The 17,582-nt window shown below is 39.9% G+C and overlaps 1 protein-coding gene across 1 annotated transcript in view; it reads left to right on the top strand.

The window, feature by feature from the left end:
• Positions 1-17,582, top strand: part of rbks (ribokinase) — a 45,591-nt gene that overhangs the window by 2,376 nt on the left and 25,633 nt on the right. The window contains exons 2-6 of the mRNA XM_015384856.1: positions 878-939; positions 8,989-9,121; positions 10,111-10,174; positions 10,543-10,605; positions 13,183-13,347. Of these exons, the coding sequence (XP_015240342.1) occupies positions 878-939; positions 8,989-9,121; positions 10,111-10,174; positions 10,543-10,605; positions 13,183-13,347 (487 nt within the window). The remainder of the gene's footprint in view (positions 1-877; positions 940-8,988; positions 9,122-10,110; positions 10,175-10,542; positions 10,606-13,182; positions 13,348-17,582) is intronic.

Here is a 17,582-nt window from a genome sequence, read left to right as displayed (position 1 = left end):
ATAATCTTATTAGATGAACACAAAGTTGATTTTGTACATGAGGGTATTGAGTCACGGCTGGGACCGTCTGCCTTCATAGACGTGATTCACGCACAATCTGAAAGTATCCATCTAAAGTAAAACCAGTCCAGTGCTTGATGCGCTCTGCTGGGTTTCATGCGCCCATCACTGCTGGGATTCCTGAACAGAAAGAGTTTGTCATTGAACAGATATCTACGTGTTTTGTCTTGCATAGACTTTAGAACAGTTAGCGTGAGAGAGCTGCACAAGGTGCTGTTTCAAATACAGTAGCTTTTATCATATTCTGCATTTTTATGATGGATTTTGGGGGGGGGGGGTGTTCTGAATGAACTTCCTGCAGAGAGAAGACAATACGCTGTGAGACGTGGGAGACAGAATGGAGCCGTCCTACAGCCAGCGGCCAAGCTTTCCAAGTCTCCCACTGCCTATAGGAAGAGATTTAAGGAGATTAACACGCCGGCATTAGCTCCGATACAAGCAAGGGATTGAATTAATTACAGACTTTGCTTGGGTTGTGGTGCATTCAGGGAGCGTAGCGTCAAAATGGCCCCCTCCACCGCCACCTCTAGTAAGGCTGGAATATGTTCAACTCAGCCTTCTGATAAACGCTCTATTTTTACCTTCTTCCTTGTTTCAGTCAAGCTCATGCTAATGTGGGATATAAATGGGTTTGATTTTTGTTTATTAGCCTCAGAGAAACTACTTAACATATTTAGCCTAAGATGGCCTCATTGCGCCTCAGTTTGGATGGTTTGTTCCTGAAAACGTTCCTCCAGCGATCAATAATCTCCTGAATGATGAGCGTAGAATCAGAGCTGTCAGAGATGACTGAGGGAACATTTCATTTCTTCATCAGATCATGAGCGACGCGGCTTTTGATGTCGTGGTCGTCGGCTCCTGCATGACTGACTTGGTGAGGTGAGTAAACCTGCATATCTCTACAATCATAGAAATGTCTGAAAGATGCATAGATTTGTTAGTTGGGGTCAACAGGAAACAGAATGTGCTCCAGCTTCTGTTTGACATAGATCTAACACAGAGTTCCCAGCATTTACATTCAGGGCTAAAAATAAAATCACTAAGATTGTTTTATAAAAATATGGAAAAACATGATATTTTATTAAAGCAGCAACATATTATCACAACAAACATTTATTACAAATTAAACCTTTAAATTCAGTATATTTTAGTTAATTATGAAAGAAAACCTGCTTTTAAGAGAAAAAAATTTACCATTAATTTAAAAGAAATAAAGTCATAAACCATTCTGAAACGTGGATAATGATTAGCAAACATCAAACGCATGTCAGCTCTGCTGTTTAACTGATTTATCTGCTATAAGGTCAAAGTCTGAGGCTGGGAGGCCTCCTTACCATCACCCTTATCTTTAGCTCACTCAGTCTCCATCTGATTGGAAATGGAACAAATCCAGAACTTTAATATTACTTCTAATCAGAGGAAACATGTTAGTGGAATTAGAAGAGTCCATGGATGTGAATCATTTAGGATTTCTGTTTATGATTCTGAGCTTTACAAAAGCACTAAAAGTTGCTGAAACACTGAAACTGGACAGCAGCTCCATGGTGGGGCAGTGGGTGGCTCTGCTGCCTTGCAGCAGGAAGGTTCCTTGTTGGATTCCCGGCCCGGGGTCTTTCTGCATGGAGTTCATGTTCTCCCTGTGCATGTGTGAATCCTTTCCGCGTACTCTGGTTTCCTCCCACAGTCCAAAAACATGACTGTTACAGCAGCAGCCATTCAAATGTCCTCACTTCCCATGATATTTCCCATAAGTTTCCTTTTTAAACATCAATCTTTGTTCTTTAATATTCTTTCTGTCAGGATTTGTGGACGTTAAGATCTAAAGAGAAGCGCCACCTCCTGGTCAGACCCTTTAATTCAATGAAAGGGTGGAGTTACAGTAAAAACAATATGCAAGAGGGGGGGTCACTGCAGTGGCTGGAAGTTAGAGGGGATTTTGCTGGGAGTTGCAGGGAAGTGGGCTGCTATTCAGCTGGAGTTTGACTGGGAAGCGCCGTTTGAATGGCTGCTACTGTTAGGTTAAATGCTTTCTCTAAATTCTCCTTAGCTGTGTCTCTGTGTTGCCCTGGCAACCTGTCCAGGCTTTACCCCCGCCTCCTGCAAATAGACTACTGGAGTTAGGCAGCGGCGCCACGGCGACCTGACGAGGACTAAGCTGAAGAAGATGGATGAAATTGGACAATTTCTTACTTCTTCGCTGCAACATGATCCTTTTAAATAAGATTTTTCCATTTAGCAGCTGAAATAAAAAAGGTTAGCTACCTTCATACTGTGGAAACTTATGAAGAATTTCTGAAAATCTGTTCAGTATTTAGTTTAAGTGTGAGTTTGGGTGTATCCTGTGATATCTGTGACTGTTTGGTGCAGATGCTTGAAATCATCCAGCTTCATTATTGTGGGAATCTGAAGCTGTAAATATAAGAAAGAAAACTACACCTCTGAATTTTATCAACAACCACAACCATTTTGTTTTTTTTCCTCCAGCGATTTAGTTTTGGCATGTGAAGCTGTGGAAAATCTGGCGTACAGACTGAAGGGGGTTTTCCATTTCATTTTAAAGTGGACCCTGTCGCAGGAATAGAGGAAGTGGTCTAAACTTAGACCAAGCTGCTGTTTTTTTCCTAAAAATCGTTTCAGAAGAATCAAGTGTTTGTCTCGAGAGCTTTGAAACAAGCTGACTCCAAATGTGAAACTTTTCCCGCTGCTAGAGCGAAGCTATGATCGGAGCGAAGCTATGATCGGAGCAAAGCTATGATCGGAGCAAAGCTATGATCGGAGCAAAGCTATGATCGGAGCAAAGCTATGATCGGAGCAAAGCTATGATCGGAGGAGCTGCAAACATTGTCTGTAAACCAGGTTTCAAAGATTTTACAGTGTGCAGATAATCTTGCATAACTGCTGCTATTGAAAATGTCAGCGTTGCATCATCCTGATAAGTGGTGAGATTTGTTGAGCCAAGTCGGATCCATTCCCACAACTGGTTAGTCATCGCCTGCACCAGTTGAAAACAAATTCTCAGGTCCTCGTGGGAGATGACACCTAAAAGCAGCTTTAATGTCAGAGCTGCAGCCAACTGAGTTTGGTTTTATTTTTTAAAGCTGTTTATGTCACGTTTTAGTGAGTTCCTTACTCATGAAAAACACATGCCCTCTCCTACTGGGGGGGGGGTCTTGCTTTGAAGGGCAGGAGATGTCAATTAGAGCCTTAATAAGCTTACGGAAAACAGCCTGGTTCTGGGTGGGAGGGGGAGGGGGGGTCAGAATCCAAATAGTGGAATAAAGTTTCAGCTCTTCAAAGTGATGCATCTGGCTTTGAAGTTAGAAATCCAGTCAGTAGTTTTGGGTCAGGAAATGTCCCGTTCTTCATTCAGCTTCAGACGCTCAGCTGTTGCTCACTCTGCCCCCCCCCCCAGCTGGGACTTCTTCAGCAGCAATCAGTTATTTCTCTGCAGCAGACAGACAAAAGGTGTAGATTGGCTCAGACTTTTAACCTTTTCTCAAAGACATAACAGCGCCCCCTGCTGACACAGCTCTCTGATCCTTCACAGTAAAGACCTTCTAGTAGTTGGAAGCAGAAAAGCACATTTTGTCGTAAAGTAAAAGCATTTTTATGACCAAATACCAGAAACCTACTACTTAAATACCAATTATTTTTATTTATTTGGTGAGTTTGTGTGAAACTCAAAGAATGGAGCTTTGGATGAGCGTACACTTCGATTAAGGGTTATATTTAATTTAGTCATGATTGGAATGACAGAAATATTGATTCCAGACTCATCTTGATTGATTATTTTTTACCCAGATGTGGGTAAAATACGTAAAAATTGTAATTAAGTCAGAGCAACAACTACTTCATCAGACTTTTACTCAAGTATCAGTAAAATTAGCAGTTAAAGAAATCAGTTAAATAGAAGTAAAATAAAGTAAAGGCTACTAAAGTATCGAGTAACTGGTCTACTTTATCTACCTGTGATCATAACAAAGATTTAATCTTTTACAAAATTATGTAAATTTGAAAAAAATATTTAGTGATTCACAATTTCAGGTGTTTTTAAAGAATAAGATAAAAATAAACACATAATATAGAGTAATAACACAGTAGAAAATGTATATAGAATGAACACTATTCAAAATAAATGTTGAGTTATAAACTAAATGAATACATAGAATATGTGGATTAGGTTAAATTACAGTAAACTGTGATTTCTGCAGTAAACTCCAAAGGATGCGGCAGAATCAGCAGATAGAAAACATTTAAACATTTAACCAAATGGTCTTTACAAGAAAAAAAGATTAAAATCTGTCTCTCAAAGATGCATATTTGTTTGAATAAAAGCTTGTTTTCATTAAGTGGTAATGGATGGAGTATTCAGATAATGTTAAGTAAATGTAAGTAGTTTCACCTTACAGTGATTTTATCAGCATAGTGAACAAATGTCATTATTCATCTTATTATATAAGTTTCTCTTTTCTTATTTATTTTTACAGAAACGCTACAGAATTTTGAGTTATCTTAACAACAGGAAATATCTACTGTCCCATTTTTCTAACTGAACGTAATCAGCTCCTCTATTTAAACAAAGCGATGCTCTGTCAGCGGGAAGATATTTATACTTTAAAAATCATTCAAAACATGTTTGCAAAGATATATGTTTCTAACTTTAATAACTCGTCAAATTAAATATTTGACTAAATATTGACTTCCTAACTTGTTAGTTTGTTAACCTGTGAGTTTCTTTTATCTTCTCTCACATCATTGAAGGTTTTGCTCGATGACTTCTAATAATTTTTTTGAAGGATTGAATCTTGATTTAAAACTATTTTCTGTTTCTAAACCAGGTTTAACAAACATAATGAATGTATTGTTTTCTAGTGTCTCTTGAATAAGATCTGCATGCAAACCTTTTTTTTGTCATCTATAGTTGTATAAATTGAAGGTTTTACAGTAATGCATGTGTTCCAGACAGTGAGTATCCTGATAAGTGGCTTATTATATGGCGCTATAGGCTGCCTCTGGTCACTAACTGCATGATGGCAAATTGCACGTGGCTCAGATAAATGGAGTGAAGAGAGAAATGAACGCCCACCTGCATGCCTATTGTTAGCAAAGCAGTTCATCGCTTGTCCATGTCGGGTTTCTTGAGTTTGTCCTCTTCTCCACCTTGTTCCAATTGTTCCGGAACCTCAGCAGCAGGATTCTATTATGGACGGGGCGATTATACAACATGGTTCAAAATCTGCTTTTTCTTTGTGTCGCCTAGATTTAAAAAACTCTCTATTGTGATTCATAATGTGAGCTAAAGGTCATTGCACTTGAATTAAATGACATATTATGCAATCAGGTAGTATGCATCCTGTTCTTGGAAACTTCAGCACAGGTGAAACCTTTAAATCTGTTGAGCTCTTTTTTTTTTTCTGAGCTTCCGGTCCGCGATAACGCCTTGGAAAGGAAAAGAAAGAGTTCCAGTTAAACTGTAGAAACAACCTTTGGCTTTGTTTTTGTACCAGTTTACTTCCCTGTGTTGCTCGTCAGCAGCTGAGGCAGGGATGGAGGAGAGGGAAGCGAGAGCCGGCCTAAAGCAAACACCTGACGTCACAGAACACCTGCTTTGGCCTCTTAGTTTCATGGGAGAAAACGCTCGAGGTTGAACTTTAGCGCCTCACTGGCCTGTTTGTCTGGAACATTCGCCACAGACAACAAAAGCCAAGTGTCTGTCAGAGTTTATGAGGTGTGGGAGGCTTCGGTTTGGAAATCTGTTCCTCTATCCTGTCAGTTGAAATGCTTCAGGTGGCTCTAAGCCAAACTTTACTCATTATTCTAAACCTAATGTCACTTTACCAGCTATAGAATAACGATAGAGGATTTATAGTTTATGTTACTGAATATGTCAGTCAGTGGTTCTATTATCTGATGCTTTAAGTGTTGTTCTTAGTTTCAGACTTCATCAAGCCTTTTCTATCATTTCACTCTATAAAATAAAAGACTATTATTTATGCTGATGTCATATTGGGTAAATATCGGTATCGGTCAAAACTCAACGCTTCGATATCGGTATCATATCGGAAATGTTTCATTTGTTTTTTATTATTCGTTGGTGCCGGCTCAAAGAGCCATATATAAAACCAGTTCTCTTTTGTTCATCTTGTTTTATTAGATTGGCAAGTTAACACTTTTCTCCAACTTTACAGTCATTTATCTTTGTTATTATTTTCAATGTTCAGTAGAAGTAAAATACGGGCAGAGGAAGCTAGCAGGCTGCAAATAAAAGCTAATGGGGGGGGGTAGTGGTTGGGCATTGCGCTTTGATCCCCGAGGTTCTAGATTCAAGCCCCACTCCCACAGACTGCTACTGTGGGTCCCTGAGCTAAGACCCTTAACCCCACCCTGCTCCCCGGGCGCCGCACAATGGCCGCCCACTGCTCTCCAAGGGGAGGGGTTAAATGCAGGGAGGGAATTTCATTGCTTCGTCCTTGTGACAGTTTAATGACAATAAAGTTGAATTCTATTCTATTCTATTGTAACGGAGACGCCGTGTCCGACCCAGTGGCTCTTCACTGCAGCTCCTCCTCTGGTCCTCTGGGCGGGGCCGCGGTCTGACCTGCCCTGGCGGCGCTTTCCACAGAGCAACAGCGTTTCTCACGCCCTCCGAGCTGAGCCTAGACACCCAGCGCTGTCTCCATTGAAAACACACGAGGCTGGCGGCTGACTGGTTGTTTACTTTTGCAGCAGTGCTGCGGCACTCGTGGCCACTAGGGGCGCTAGACGGGAAAGTTACAGATCTAGATCCCCTATTTGCCAAAAGTTACCTGAGGAATTTGGTTATGAGCTCGTTAATTTGCTACTCAGATTCCTGACTTTCCAGGGAATTCTCTGTTCAAATTTCTGCCTTGGAGGTTGGAATCTTCTCATAAAACATAAAACATTTATTTTTTTAAATCAGGTCCCAGAGTGGAACGCTGCTGTAATGTCTCAGTGCGTTCATGCCAGATGCATCCTTGAACATCCATCATGTTGTAGTTTATCTTCCTCTTTACCGCCATGTTTCTGTGTTTACCTCACATTAGCTGCTTTCGCTCGCCTGGAGTTTTAGTCAGTGCTTTGAGGGGCACAGCGCCACCAAAGGGCCTGGCATATGATCTACACCTGTATACACCTGTGTGGACGCAACGTTTTTTTTTTTTATTAAAATATACCATTTTAAAAAACGATAGAAAACGAAATAACAAGTCTTTGAAATGAATGCAGAATAATTATCTTTTTTCCTCCTTGAGTTTATTTTAGGTTAAATTCAGCACATCTTAACTTACCTTTGTGTAGTTTGTATTTGGTTAGCTCAAGCTAGTTTAGCATGGTTTAGCTTATATTAGTAGGTGATCAGCTTAACCCATCAGTTTACTTTAGCATATAAAAGATTTTTTAATTTTATTTTGCTTTAGTTAGCTGGGTTTTTCCTTACTTACCATTTAGCTTTTTTTTCTTAGTTTTTTCTTGTTTTGTTGCTTTTTGGCCTCAAAAACAAATATGAAAGTGAGTTAGTTTATGTTTAAGCCACAGAATGTTTTCACGCTTCCCATTAAGCCCCGCCCCAATGCCCAAATAAAGCAGAAACTGCAGTGAATTATATTTGCAATAAAATTAACATCAATCTTGTATGAATCACAAAACTACAAAATTCAAAGTGCAGTTATTCTAAGTTTAGCTGTTTATTTTACTCTGTAACAGAATTAATTGGAAATCAGAGGAACAGGATTAATTTATTATTGTTAAATAACCTTTAAAATTGGTATTTTATTTAATTCAACCAGGCTGCAATTACAATGCCCTCCCCTAGGGGGCGAGGGGTTGTGTCCCCAATTTTGGGAACTATTGAGCTAACCTCTGATTGTTATATTAAATATATAAAATAGTTTATCTTTACCCAGCATTTTTCTCCCTAAAATGAGCAAACTTCAGATGAAACATATTGTTAATATTTTCTTAAGACTTACAGAGTGTTTCGATGGTTGTATTATTATGCTAAATCATTTCACATGTATGATATAGTTTGTTTTTTTGTCTCCTTTGTTTTCCTTTTAAACAATTACTTTAAAAAGTAATTTTTAAAGTCCTGACAGCATAAAGACAAAATAACTAATTAAACAAACATATAAACGTTGGTGGAACCAAATGAGTTGGACAGTGGATTTTAATGGAGAAGGAGGTGTTTGTGTTTTCCTTCAGTTGCATCTCAGCCTCACTGACCGACATCCTGTTAGCTTGGGATGTTTTTTTCCTTTTTACAGGGTTTTCACACACTAATATAAAACAATAAACTGTTTTTTAACAAAAACAAACTGCTCTGTTACTGGAAATCCTGTGATTGATTACATTTACAGTAACAGCACACCTGTTACAAACATGTTCATACAGATGTGTGAAGAAACGCCACAGCATTGTGAAAAACAAGTTTATGACACCAATTCGCTGCCCACAATCTCTGCGGCCCGAGGCAAGTAGCGCCCAGGGCCAAACCACACAGTCCTGACATCTTTCTGTCATCTAACCCCATGTTACTCACCGCCTATTCCAGTCTGAATTCAAGGGATAGACACATCCTCCCATATCCATCTGTGGCATATCATGCTCAAGGGTAGGGTTGGACTTTTACCAACCAATGAGTCAGGAACTGCTGCTGTGGCCGGTAACAAGTTAAGACATCTATGAGATTTTCTTCTTGCATCATTTGCAAATTATGTGATGGCTGCAGTGTTATTTTCAGATCTATGTAAGATTGTGGTTCATGGTGATGCAATCTCCAAATCTACATAATGTCTTAAATATCTTTTCTTTGGTTGTGCTGTGTTCAATTTTGGCCTTAAATAACTTTCAGAAAACATTTCTCTCATTTAGTGCTCAGTAAGTGTCGTGTTGTTTGTTTTCTCCCATTAGCCAGACACCCAGGCTACCAAAAGCAGGAGAAACCATCCATGGTCACAAGTTCTTCATTGGTTTTGGAGGGAAAGGGGCCAACCAGTGCATTCAAGCCGCCAGATTGGGGGTGAAAACTGCTATGATCTGCAAGGTAATTTCAGCTGTTGGTAAATTAGATGAGTTTGATTTTTTTAAAATACCTCTTTGTTAATTTATGTAGAATGAAGTAGTTCTACTTTTCCCTTTTGGTGTCTCACTCACTACAAACCCCCAGCCATCAGATACCATGGTCCACCAACTTAACAACTCCAACAAACCTTTGAGCTTCGTTCCCATTCTTCAACATCAACTGTCCATGCCTGATTTTTTTCATGATCAATACCATAGCACATGCATTTTCCCCACCCACGCTGCTGCGCCTTCAAACAAGCCTATTCCCAAACCATACAACCCCGAGTCTCCAATCAGCAAGCTCGGTACGGCCTTTCAACCTAAGCACTAAAGCGCCAAAGCCCCACCTCTTTCAGAACAAAGAGGACCGATCGATAACAAACTAGTGCGGGAGGAGCTCTCCGGGCATGGGGAGAACCCAAAAATAGACACCCAGGCTTGTCAAAAAAACATCCAAGACGAAAGGCCGCTCTTCAAAGAGAACGAGGCCAAGCAGCCAATACCACCCCAACCCACCATCACAGCCTGCTAGAGAGGCTCGCATTCTGGGACGTTTTTTTAGAAAGCGTGGGTTCGAATTGGAAGCCTCAGGCCAAGGTGGGGACCCCTTTCAGAACCCCAAGTAGCTACAGATGTGGACATCCCAAAGCGATAAAGAAAAGAGGGAAAGGAGGGAATGGAAATGATAGCGAGGTGGGCTTGAAGAGGCGTTAAGGCGGGGTTATCGTGTCTTCGAGGCTTGGCGCAGCTGGTCGTGTGTTTGCGAGTGTGTGCATGTTTTGGCTTTTGTTTGTTGGGTGTTTGCACATGTTTTCGACAGCGGCACCATGCCAGTATGCTGGCAGGGCACACGAAAATCCAGCCCAACAGAGATTTGAGTATTTCACTTTTCAAAAGTTGCCGCTAACCAAGTCTGACCCTACTTGACACTCTCTTTGTTGAAATCGCTTTGCTCTCAATCTTCTCTAGGTTGGGAAAGACTTCTTTGGAGACAATTACATCCAGAATTTCAAGGACAATGATGTGAATACAGGTAATATGTTTTGTGGGTTTTTTTCCCAACACATGCAAAATTGGATACCATTTTCATGGTGTACTACAAAATGCTTCTTTTTAGACAATCTTTTGGATAAATCATTTTGTTACTTTTGGAAAGCACTAGCAAGTATTGATGTGGCCAATTATTGTAACCTATTTCCTATTTCTAAGAAAGCTGCTGTGTAAATATTGTGCTAAGCTCCTTGCATGGTGTTATCAGCCAAATGCAAACAAAGTAAATGGTTGGAGCTGCAATGCTAACATTGTGTCCTCCATACATTAGTGAGAAACATCTTGGCTTGGAATAGAGTGGAAAGACAAACAATAGACTTGTTTAAACATAGCCACTTTTTTCTGTCTTAGACTTTGTTTGGCAGACTTCAGATGCAGCCACAGGAGCAGCTTCAATCACCGTCAACGATGCAGGTAAATGGTTGCGCCGCTAACCCGTACTGCCCTGCTGAGATCCAAAAAGCTCTTTGAGTTGGAGAAATGATTTCATGCATGCAGAGCTGAGAGTACCTGTAGGCTATCAGCACTCTCTTTTCTTTTTTTTGTACTATAACACACACACACACACACACACACACACACACACTCACTACACAAGTGTGTGTCTCTACATTTAAGTATTTTCAAGAGATTCTCAGTCTGAACAAAAGATCTTAATTTATTTATTGCATGTTAAGTTTGTATTTTCTTCACAGGGTAAAGCTACATTTATACAGAATTTCTTAAATGTTACCTTTTTATTTAATTCACCCATAAAAAGAATTGGACTTATGCACATTAATTAAAAAGTGCATTTAAATAAAATATGTAAAAGTGCTTTAAAAAGTGTTCTGCAACCTTAAAACTGCATTTTTTTAACATCTCAACATCTTGAGTACATTTTTAAATATATTGATGAATTTTTTATTCTGTAACGTTATGATCATTGACAGGTGAATTAAATTAGTTATTTTTTTATTTTAACAAATAGAAATGGTTGAAAGTCCTGGATGTTTAGGGGAGATTTAGTCTTTAAGGTTAAGTTAAAAACATGATGGGATTGGAGTGAGTCAGATGATCTGTGGTGAAGCTCTCAGCGTCATGGATGAACGACACTAACTGAGCTGTGTGACGAGTCCATGATGACCTGCAGGCTGGGATTCAACCAATCAGCTCCTGCAGTTCTTCTTGCTGTAGATATTAGTGTCGGCTTTAACTAACCAAGCTGGTGTGAGGATTTATGGATGGGCCGGTGTGAGTGTGTCACTTACAAACGGTGCAATATAAGAAAAATATAAGAACCAGCAGGATGATACATTAAAGGTACCACACATTTTTTTAAATGCACAGCCCCATACCCGCCTCAGAGAGGGGATGCCTGCACTAGTCCATGTCTCCTGGTGCTCGCTCTGTTTAAAAGTGTCTGTTTGCATCACTCTTACTTTCCACTAGAAGATTTGCAATTTTCCCAGCATGTCAGACTCACCACCGGTTAGTGAAAATGGAGACGAACACGTAGGACGGCGTAAACCTATCACCAGAACGATGATAGGTTAGTTAGGATGACCACTTAGTTTGATGATCCACCCAGAAAAAGACCATCCTCAACAATATGTTTAATACTGTGATTGGAAACTTCCATGTTTAACATGTAGAGTTCATCAGCACTGCTGAGGACCGTGTTCACACTCCAACCGGCCTTTTTCAGCAGCATAACAAGAACAGTTAAAAATGGTTTGCTGTAAACCTTCTGCTTTCAGACGCAGATTTTTACATTTTTCTAATTTTAAGTGAATAAAAGACCGACTTATCCAGCTGTTAAATGGTTATTTATATGTTCCACACAGGTTGCATTATTTCTCAAATAAAAGAAGTAAAGATTGAATCATTTTTCCCAGTTTTGGTCCAAACTTCAGCTGCTTCAGTAGCAGAAGTAGCTTCACATTATCCCCTAGAAACATGTTGTATCCAGAGAAGGTGACATATTTACTGCATGGTTCTCATGGCCATTGGTGGAATTATAAACAAAGCATCACCCCTCCACCACCATGCTTTAAAGTCTGTGTAAGATGTTGGTGCCTTGTGTGGTTCCTTGCATAATTGGAGCTATAAATTAAAGATAGACGAAAAAAGCCATTCTAATTTATGTATATATATATGTTTGTGTGTGTGTATTTTATTTTATTTATTTATTATTTTTACAGTGTCTTGTCTAGCAATGTGGCAATAAGAATAATTGTCTAGATGCCAGAAAGAGCCCAACAGATTTTACTTTCACCAGAGGAGCAGTACGGCTATCGCCATAGTGATCAGCTTGATTTATGCATATAAATAGCTTTATTATAATCATGCAGGGAGTTTTACAGATTCTATGGACACTGCAGTGGAAGTAGGACAGGAAACGAAAAACAGGAAAAAGGAGAAAAGGTGAAAGAAAGAGGAGATAAAAGGGAGATAAATATAAAAACCTACTCTGTCGTTTTTACATTTTAAGTTTCACTTTACTTAATTTTTACATTTAACAGGCCACCAGAAACTTGTAGTTTAAAAAATGGAGGTTTTACTCTATTTTATTTAATTTCTGGAATGTCCATTCCTCAGTATAGTGGTGAATTTCTTGAATGTAATCCATTTAGTAATATTCTTTTTCACTAATGAATGAAAGACCTTAGAGTAACAGGCAGGACGCTGCTTTGGTCCAGAAACTGTAAAAGTCTTGCTTTATGCGTAGAGGTTCTTTACCTGCTGGTGATAAAGTAAACAAAGGCATTTAAATCACTTTTTGATTTCTCTTAAATCCAGTGGAAACATTAAGAACTGTTTTGGCTCAATGTTTGTTTTGTATGTGTTGCTGAATCTGCTGTGTGTCTTTGTACACATGAGGCTAGATTTAAATAATCTTAGTTTCTGATATAAAAACCCAGAAACGAAAGCAAATTCTTTTTGCTGTGTATCTGTGGAGGTCAGAGTGTGTTTCTGCTGTATCTTTAGTATTTTCATTTTCCTTTGCAGGTGAAAACGCCATTGTAATTGTGGCTGGTGCTAACATGCTTCTGGGTGAAGAAGAGCTGCAGAAAGCTCTTCCCGCCATCAGAAAAGCCAAGGTGTTGGTGTGTCAGCTGGAGATCAGTTCACGGACCTCCTGCCAGGCTCTTCAAATGGCCCATGACAACAAAGGTGGGTGGAAACATCCTGCGCTGAAGGTGATACTTTTAAAAATAAAAAAAAGGACACTTAAAGTTTGTGATGTACAGTCTAACTCCTAAACATTGGATTTATTCAACCTGCCAGATCTATGTTGTACGTTTTGAGTGTGGGGACCAAACCTTTGGTCTTCTAGGATGTTGGGACGGTGGAAATATTTTTCCCAAACACTAAGCTGAAAGGTCTAAAGGTATTTGCAATGTAATCCACTTCTCTGGTGGCCATCTGGGTGTTCAGATGTGAGTGTAAACACTACTTCTCTGTAAATCTTCACTGATGATCTGGTTAAGCCATTTTTTCTGGCCCAAGAACTTTTTTTTTTTTTAGGATGGGGCGGGGGGATTTTTGAAACTTCACAGAACAGAAACAAAGCGTTTTGACTAAAGTTACTAAATAAACCAAAGATTATTTCAAAAATCAATTATTATCACTAGGGGTGTGGGAAATAATCGTTTTGGTGATATATCGTGATATAATATTGATCTTTCACTTCTTAGTATTGATTTAAAAAAAAAAAATGGTTACATAAAACATTGAGGGGAAAATGGGCTACCTCTGCACCCCCACTCTGGCAGAAAGCGCTGTGGAGCCCTTTAACTGTGCGTGCAGCATTGAGGCAGTCACAGTGGAAGAAAACCCCAAACAACATGGATAATAATCAATATTTCAATATTTTCTGATGGAAAATATACAGCACTTGCTGTTTTATCTCATCATTTGATTTTGATAGCTGGGGAAAATATGGCAATATATAGTGATACTGCAATATCGTGATAATATCGTGTCGTGACCCAAGTATCGCGACATGTATCGAATCGCAACACTCATGCCAATACTCACCTCTAATTATCACTAAATTTGAATATTGCTCTTTCTAAGGTTTGGTCCAGTGAACTATAGCGAGAGCCTTTTGGTGTGGGTGTTGGAGACATGGCACCTTTCCTTCAGTGGTCGGCTAATGAATAGGAGGACATTAACGACTCATCCAGCAAAAAACAAACCAAAAACCTTAGAAACAGTGAAAGACTGCAGGCCTCACTGCCTCACTTAGGATCCATTGTCATGATTCGGCAATGAGAGAAAGACTGAGATAAAAAGATTTCTATGAGGATGAAAAAAGAAACAGCAGACAGAAAGGATTGCAAAAAAAAAAAAAGTCCTGTAGAACCGTGGAAACTTCTTTGGACTGAAAAGAAACAGTAGAGCTTTTTTTCCAGAGTGGCTTCTAATAACATCTGCATTTCAGAAATAGAGCATCAAATCACAAATGGAACAAGGCGGTGTTGGTGGGAGTTGCGTGATGCTGTGGGGCTGATTTAGCACCTAGAAGCTGTTCTGTAATTAACGAAGCACTAATAGAGCCAGTGTGACGCTTTGGCAATGTTCTGCTGGTAAACCATGGAGGCAGCTTTCCAGGGGATGGTTTGTTTCACATGTAGCTCTAACAGTCTAAAGTCCACCTGTTGGTTGAAAGTGTTCCCTTATTGCTCCGCATTAGTCCATAATGGCTCAGGAATGGTTAGAGGAGCATCCTGCCGGATACTACAGCGAGACTTTAGCGTCTATGCTTCAGTGAGTCAGCGTTTTAGGAACCTAAGGGTAAAGCTACGCAATCATTGACTGGTGGTCATAATGTTATGCTTTCTATTCCCCTGTTTTTATGGCCTAAAATTGTCACTTTAATTAAGTTCTTGCTTGGGACCCTTTAGCCTTTCTTCAGATCTCCGATTTTTCCTTGAATATCTTTGACATATATTTAATCTAATCAATGGTGGCGAAGAAAGAAATGATAAAAAATAAGGAATTTGTTGGTAAGTGATGTTTGATACACTGATGTTGAGGCCAGAGGATCTCCATTGATCTTTGTAGCCATGAAGTTGGGCTGTTAGAGGGAGAATTCAGGTTTCTTAGTTTTTTTGTGAAATCCTTACTTTTCCTAATGGGATGCAGTTAATTAGAAACGTGTAAAATAACACTTAAAATGAAGCAAACTAAGTGAAGGAAATTTGATATTTTCCACTGGACCGACTTTATGCAGAAACTAACCTGTAAAAAATAAAAGGATTTTCTAAAGCAATTTAAATATAACTTTTTATACCGAATACAAGCAGCAAATAACAGCGTCCATAAACTCTCTTAAAAAAAGGATTCTTCACCCTTTTCCTCGTCTTGGTACCGCAGCCTCCGCCTCGTCCGCCTCATCCCGCCGCTTATCTATTGTCATAAGGTTACTGAGTTAATCGTCTATTATTAGCTTCCCTCCACGTCACTGAAACGTCTCAGGAAGACTGTCACCCCTGTCATCAGGGACTGTCGTCCATAATCGCTCGCCGCAGGCTGCCAGCAGCAGAGAGTCGCAGCCGTAACCGTGTTGCAGATGGGATACCCAGATGGCCTCTCCATGCGCCCCGCCCCCCAGCCCCCGGCCACCCTCCGCTCCGTGTCAACTTGGCATGAAGCACCAGAAGAGATGCAAGGCGAGCGCAGACGTTTGGCGAGGATGCCGCCTCGACGTTGCTGCAGCAGAGCGTTGCGTAAATGGAGTTCTCTGGAGGAAACGGGTGTTAATGGGTTTAATAATGCGGGGGTGAAGCGACGCTCAATTTACGCAAATGTCACCATCGAGCAACACTCGCTGTGGATGCCAGAGCTTAGAAAGTCTGGATAACCTGTGAAGAATAAAAGTTTGATTTATGCCATTATTGGAAGGGAAAATATGCAGAATTATTCCCACCAACCATTTAGTATTTAGAAGTTAATAGAAAACACTCAGTTTTCCTCGTTCTGGATTCACCTCCACTTCCTTGTCTTAACAAGATAATGCTTTCTATTTCTCAGCAGATGCAATTAGAGCCTCTTTAAGCCCTTTCACAGACTCACTGCTGACGCATCTACGTGTGGCTGTGTGTGTGCTTGTTCCTGTTTCTTTCTGCCATTGTTCTCCATCCACCTTGGATGCTAAATCAACCACGTCAACATTTTATTTGAGGGGGGTTCCTTCCTAAAAAACTCCTCTGGCTGCTCTCTGGCTTATGTGCCACCAGACGCTGAAGGAGCCAAGATTAAAAAGCCCAGAGTCATGAAACACAAACGCAGCTGCCAGCCGTGACTCAGTGCTCACATATCCCAGAGTTGCCACATCTGTCCCAGCAGCTGTGAGCATCCTTCTGTGTTGGTTTGTGTGGTTTCATTAACACCTGGTGGAAAAACAAAGCAACCTGAGACAGACAGACGCGTCAGTCTGCGTGACGCGCTGACACCCCATGCATCACTGGTTTAGGGTTTAATTCAAGATTCTCCTGCTGGAAAAGTGATTCCTGCTGATAGATGTCTTGCATATGTATAGATGCAGCGTCTGCACAGTGAAGTCATTCAGATTTTTGCGTAGCAGCTGTTTGGTCTGCCAGTACAAAACATTTTAACCTCTTAATATCCACCATCTCTAGGAAATTCTCACCTATTTTACAGACCAAATGGAAAAGCAAATAACTGAGGAACTGTAAGGCCAACGTGTGATACGTTATTTGAAAGCTAACACCTTCTAGCTTCTGAACATATACATGAAAATTGGGTGCATAAAACACCCAAGCTGCATCAGTTCAAACATGACTCAAAGTTCTTTTTTTATTCTGGAAAATAAGTATTTATTTAACAGCAGTAATAAAGACATGCTTGCTTGTTGTGGCTGTTTTGTCACGTTACATTTCGACATGCTGCTATATCTGTGTTAATTGTGCTTTAGTGCTCACTGTGTCCATAAAATGAACCCGGTGGTTAAATTGTGGAGAATCTAAGCTTTCCAATGATGTCTAACATGTCTATATTCGTTAAAAATATAGACATGTTAGGCTGTGCATGTGTAATTTTCATGCATTCTCAGTTATTATTTGTAAAATGGTGAATTTTGAGAGGTTAATCTGATTATTGGAGGTAACTTGAATAGTACAACATCAGACTAAACCTCAATGAAGCAAATTTTATTTCACACATAGTTTAATAAGAGTTCACTCTAAGGAAATATGCTTAAAAGAACAAAATACGGTACGTATTTGAGAGTCATACAGCAAATGAACTAGTGTTGCACCGACACCAGTATGGGGCGGGGCCCCGATCCAGCACTAAAATGGTGGTATCGGTATTGGCGAGGAACCAACCAATACGGCACCGATACCATTTTGAGAACCAAAAGTTTCTTCAACTATTGTCCC

This window comes from Cyprinodon variegatus, unplaced genomic scaffold (assembly GCF_000732505.1).
Source record: "Cyprinodon variegatus isolate N-32 unplaced genomic scaffold, C_variegatus-1.0 Scaffold325, whole genome shotgun sequence".
NCBI lineage: Eukaryota > Metazoa > Chordata > Actinopteri > Cyprinodontiformes > Cyprinodontidae > Cyprinodon > Cyprinodon variegatus.
This window is presented reverse-complemented; position numbering and strand designations above follow the sequence as displayed.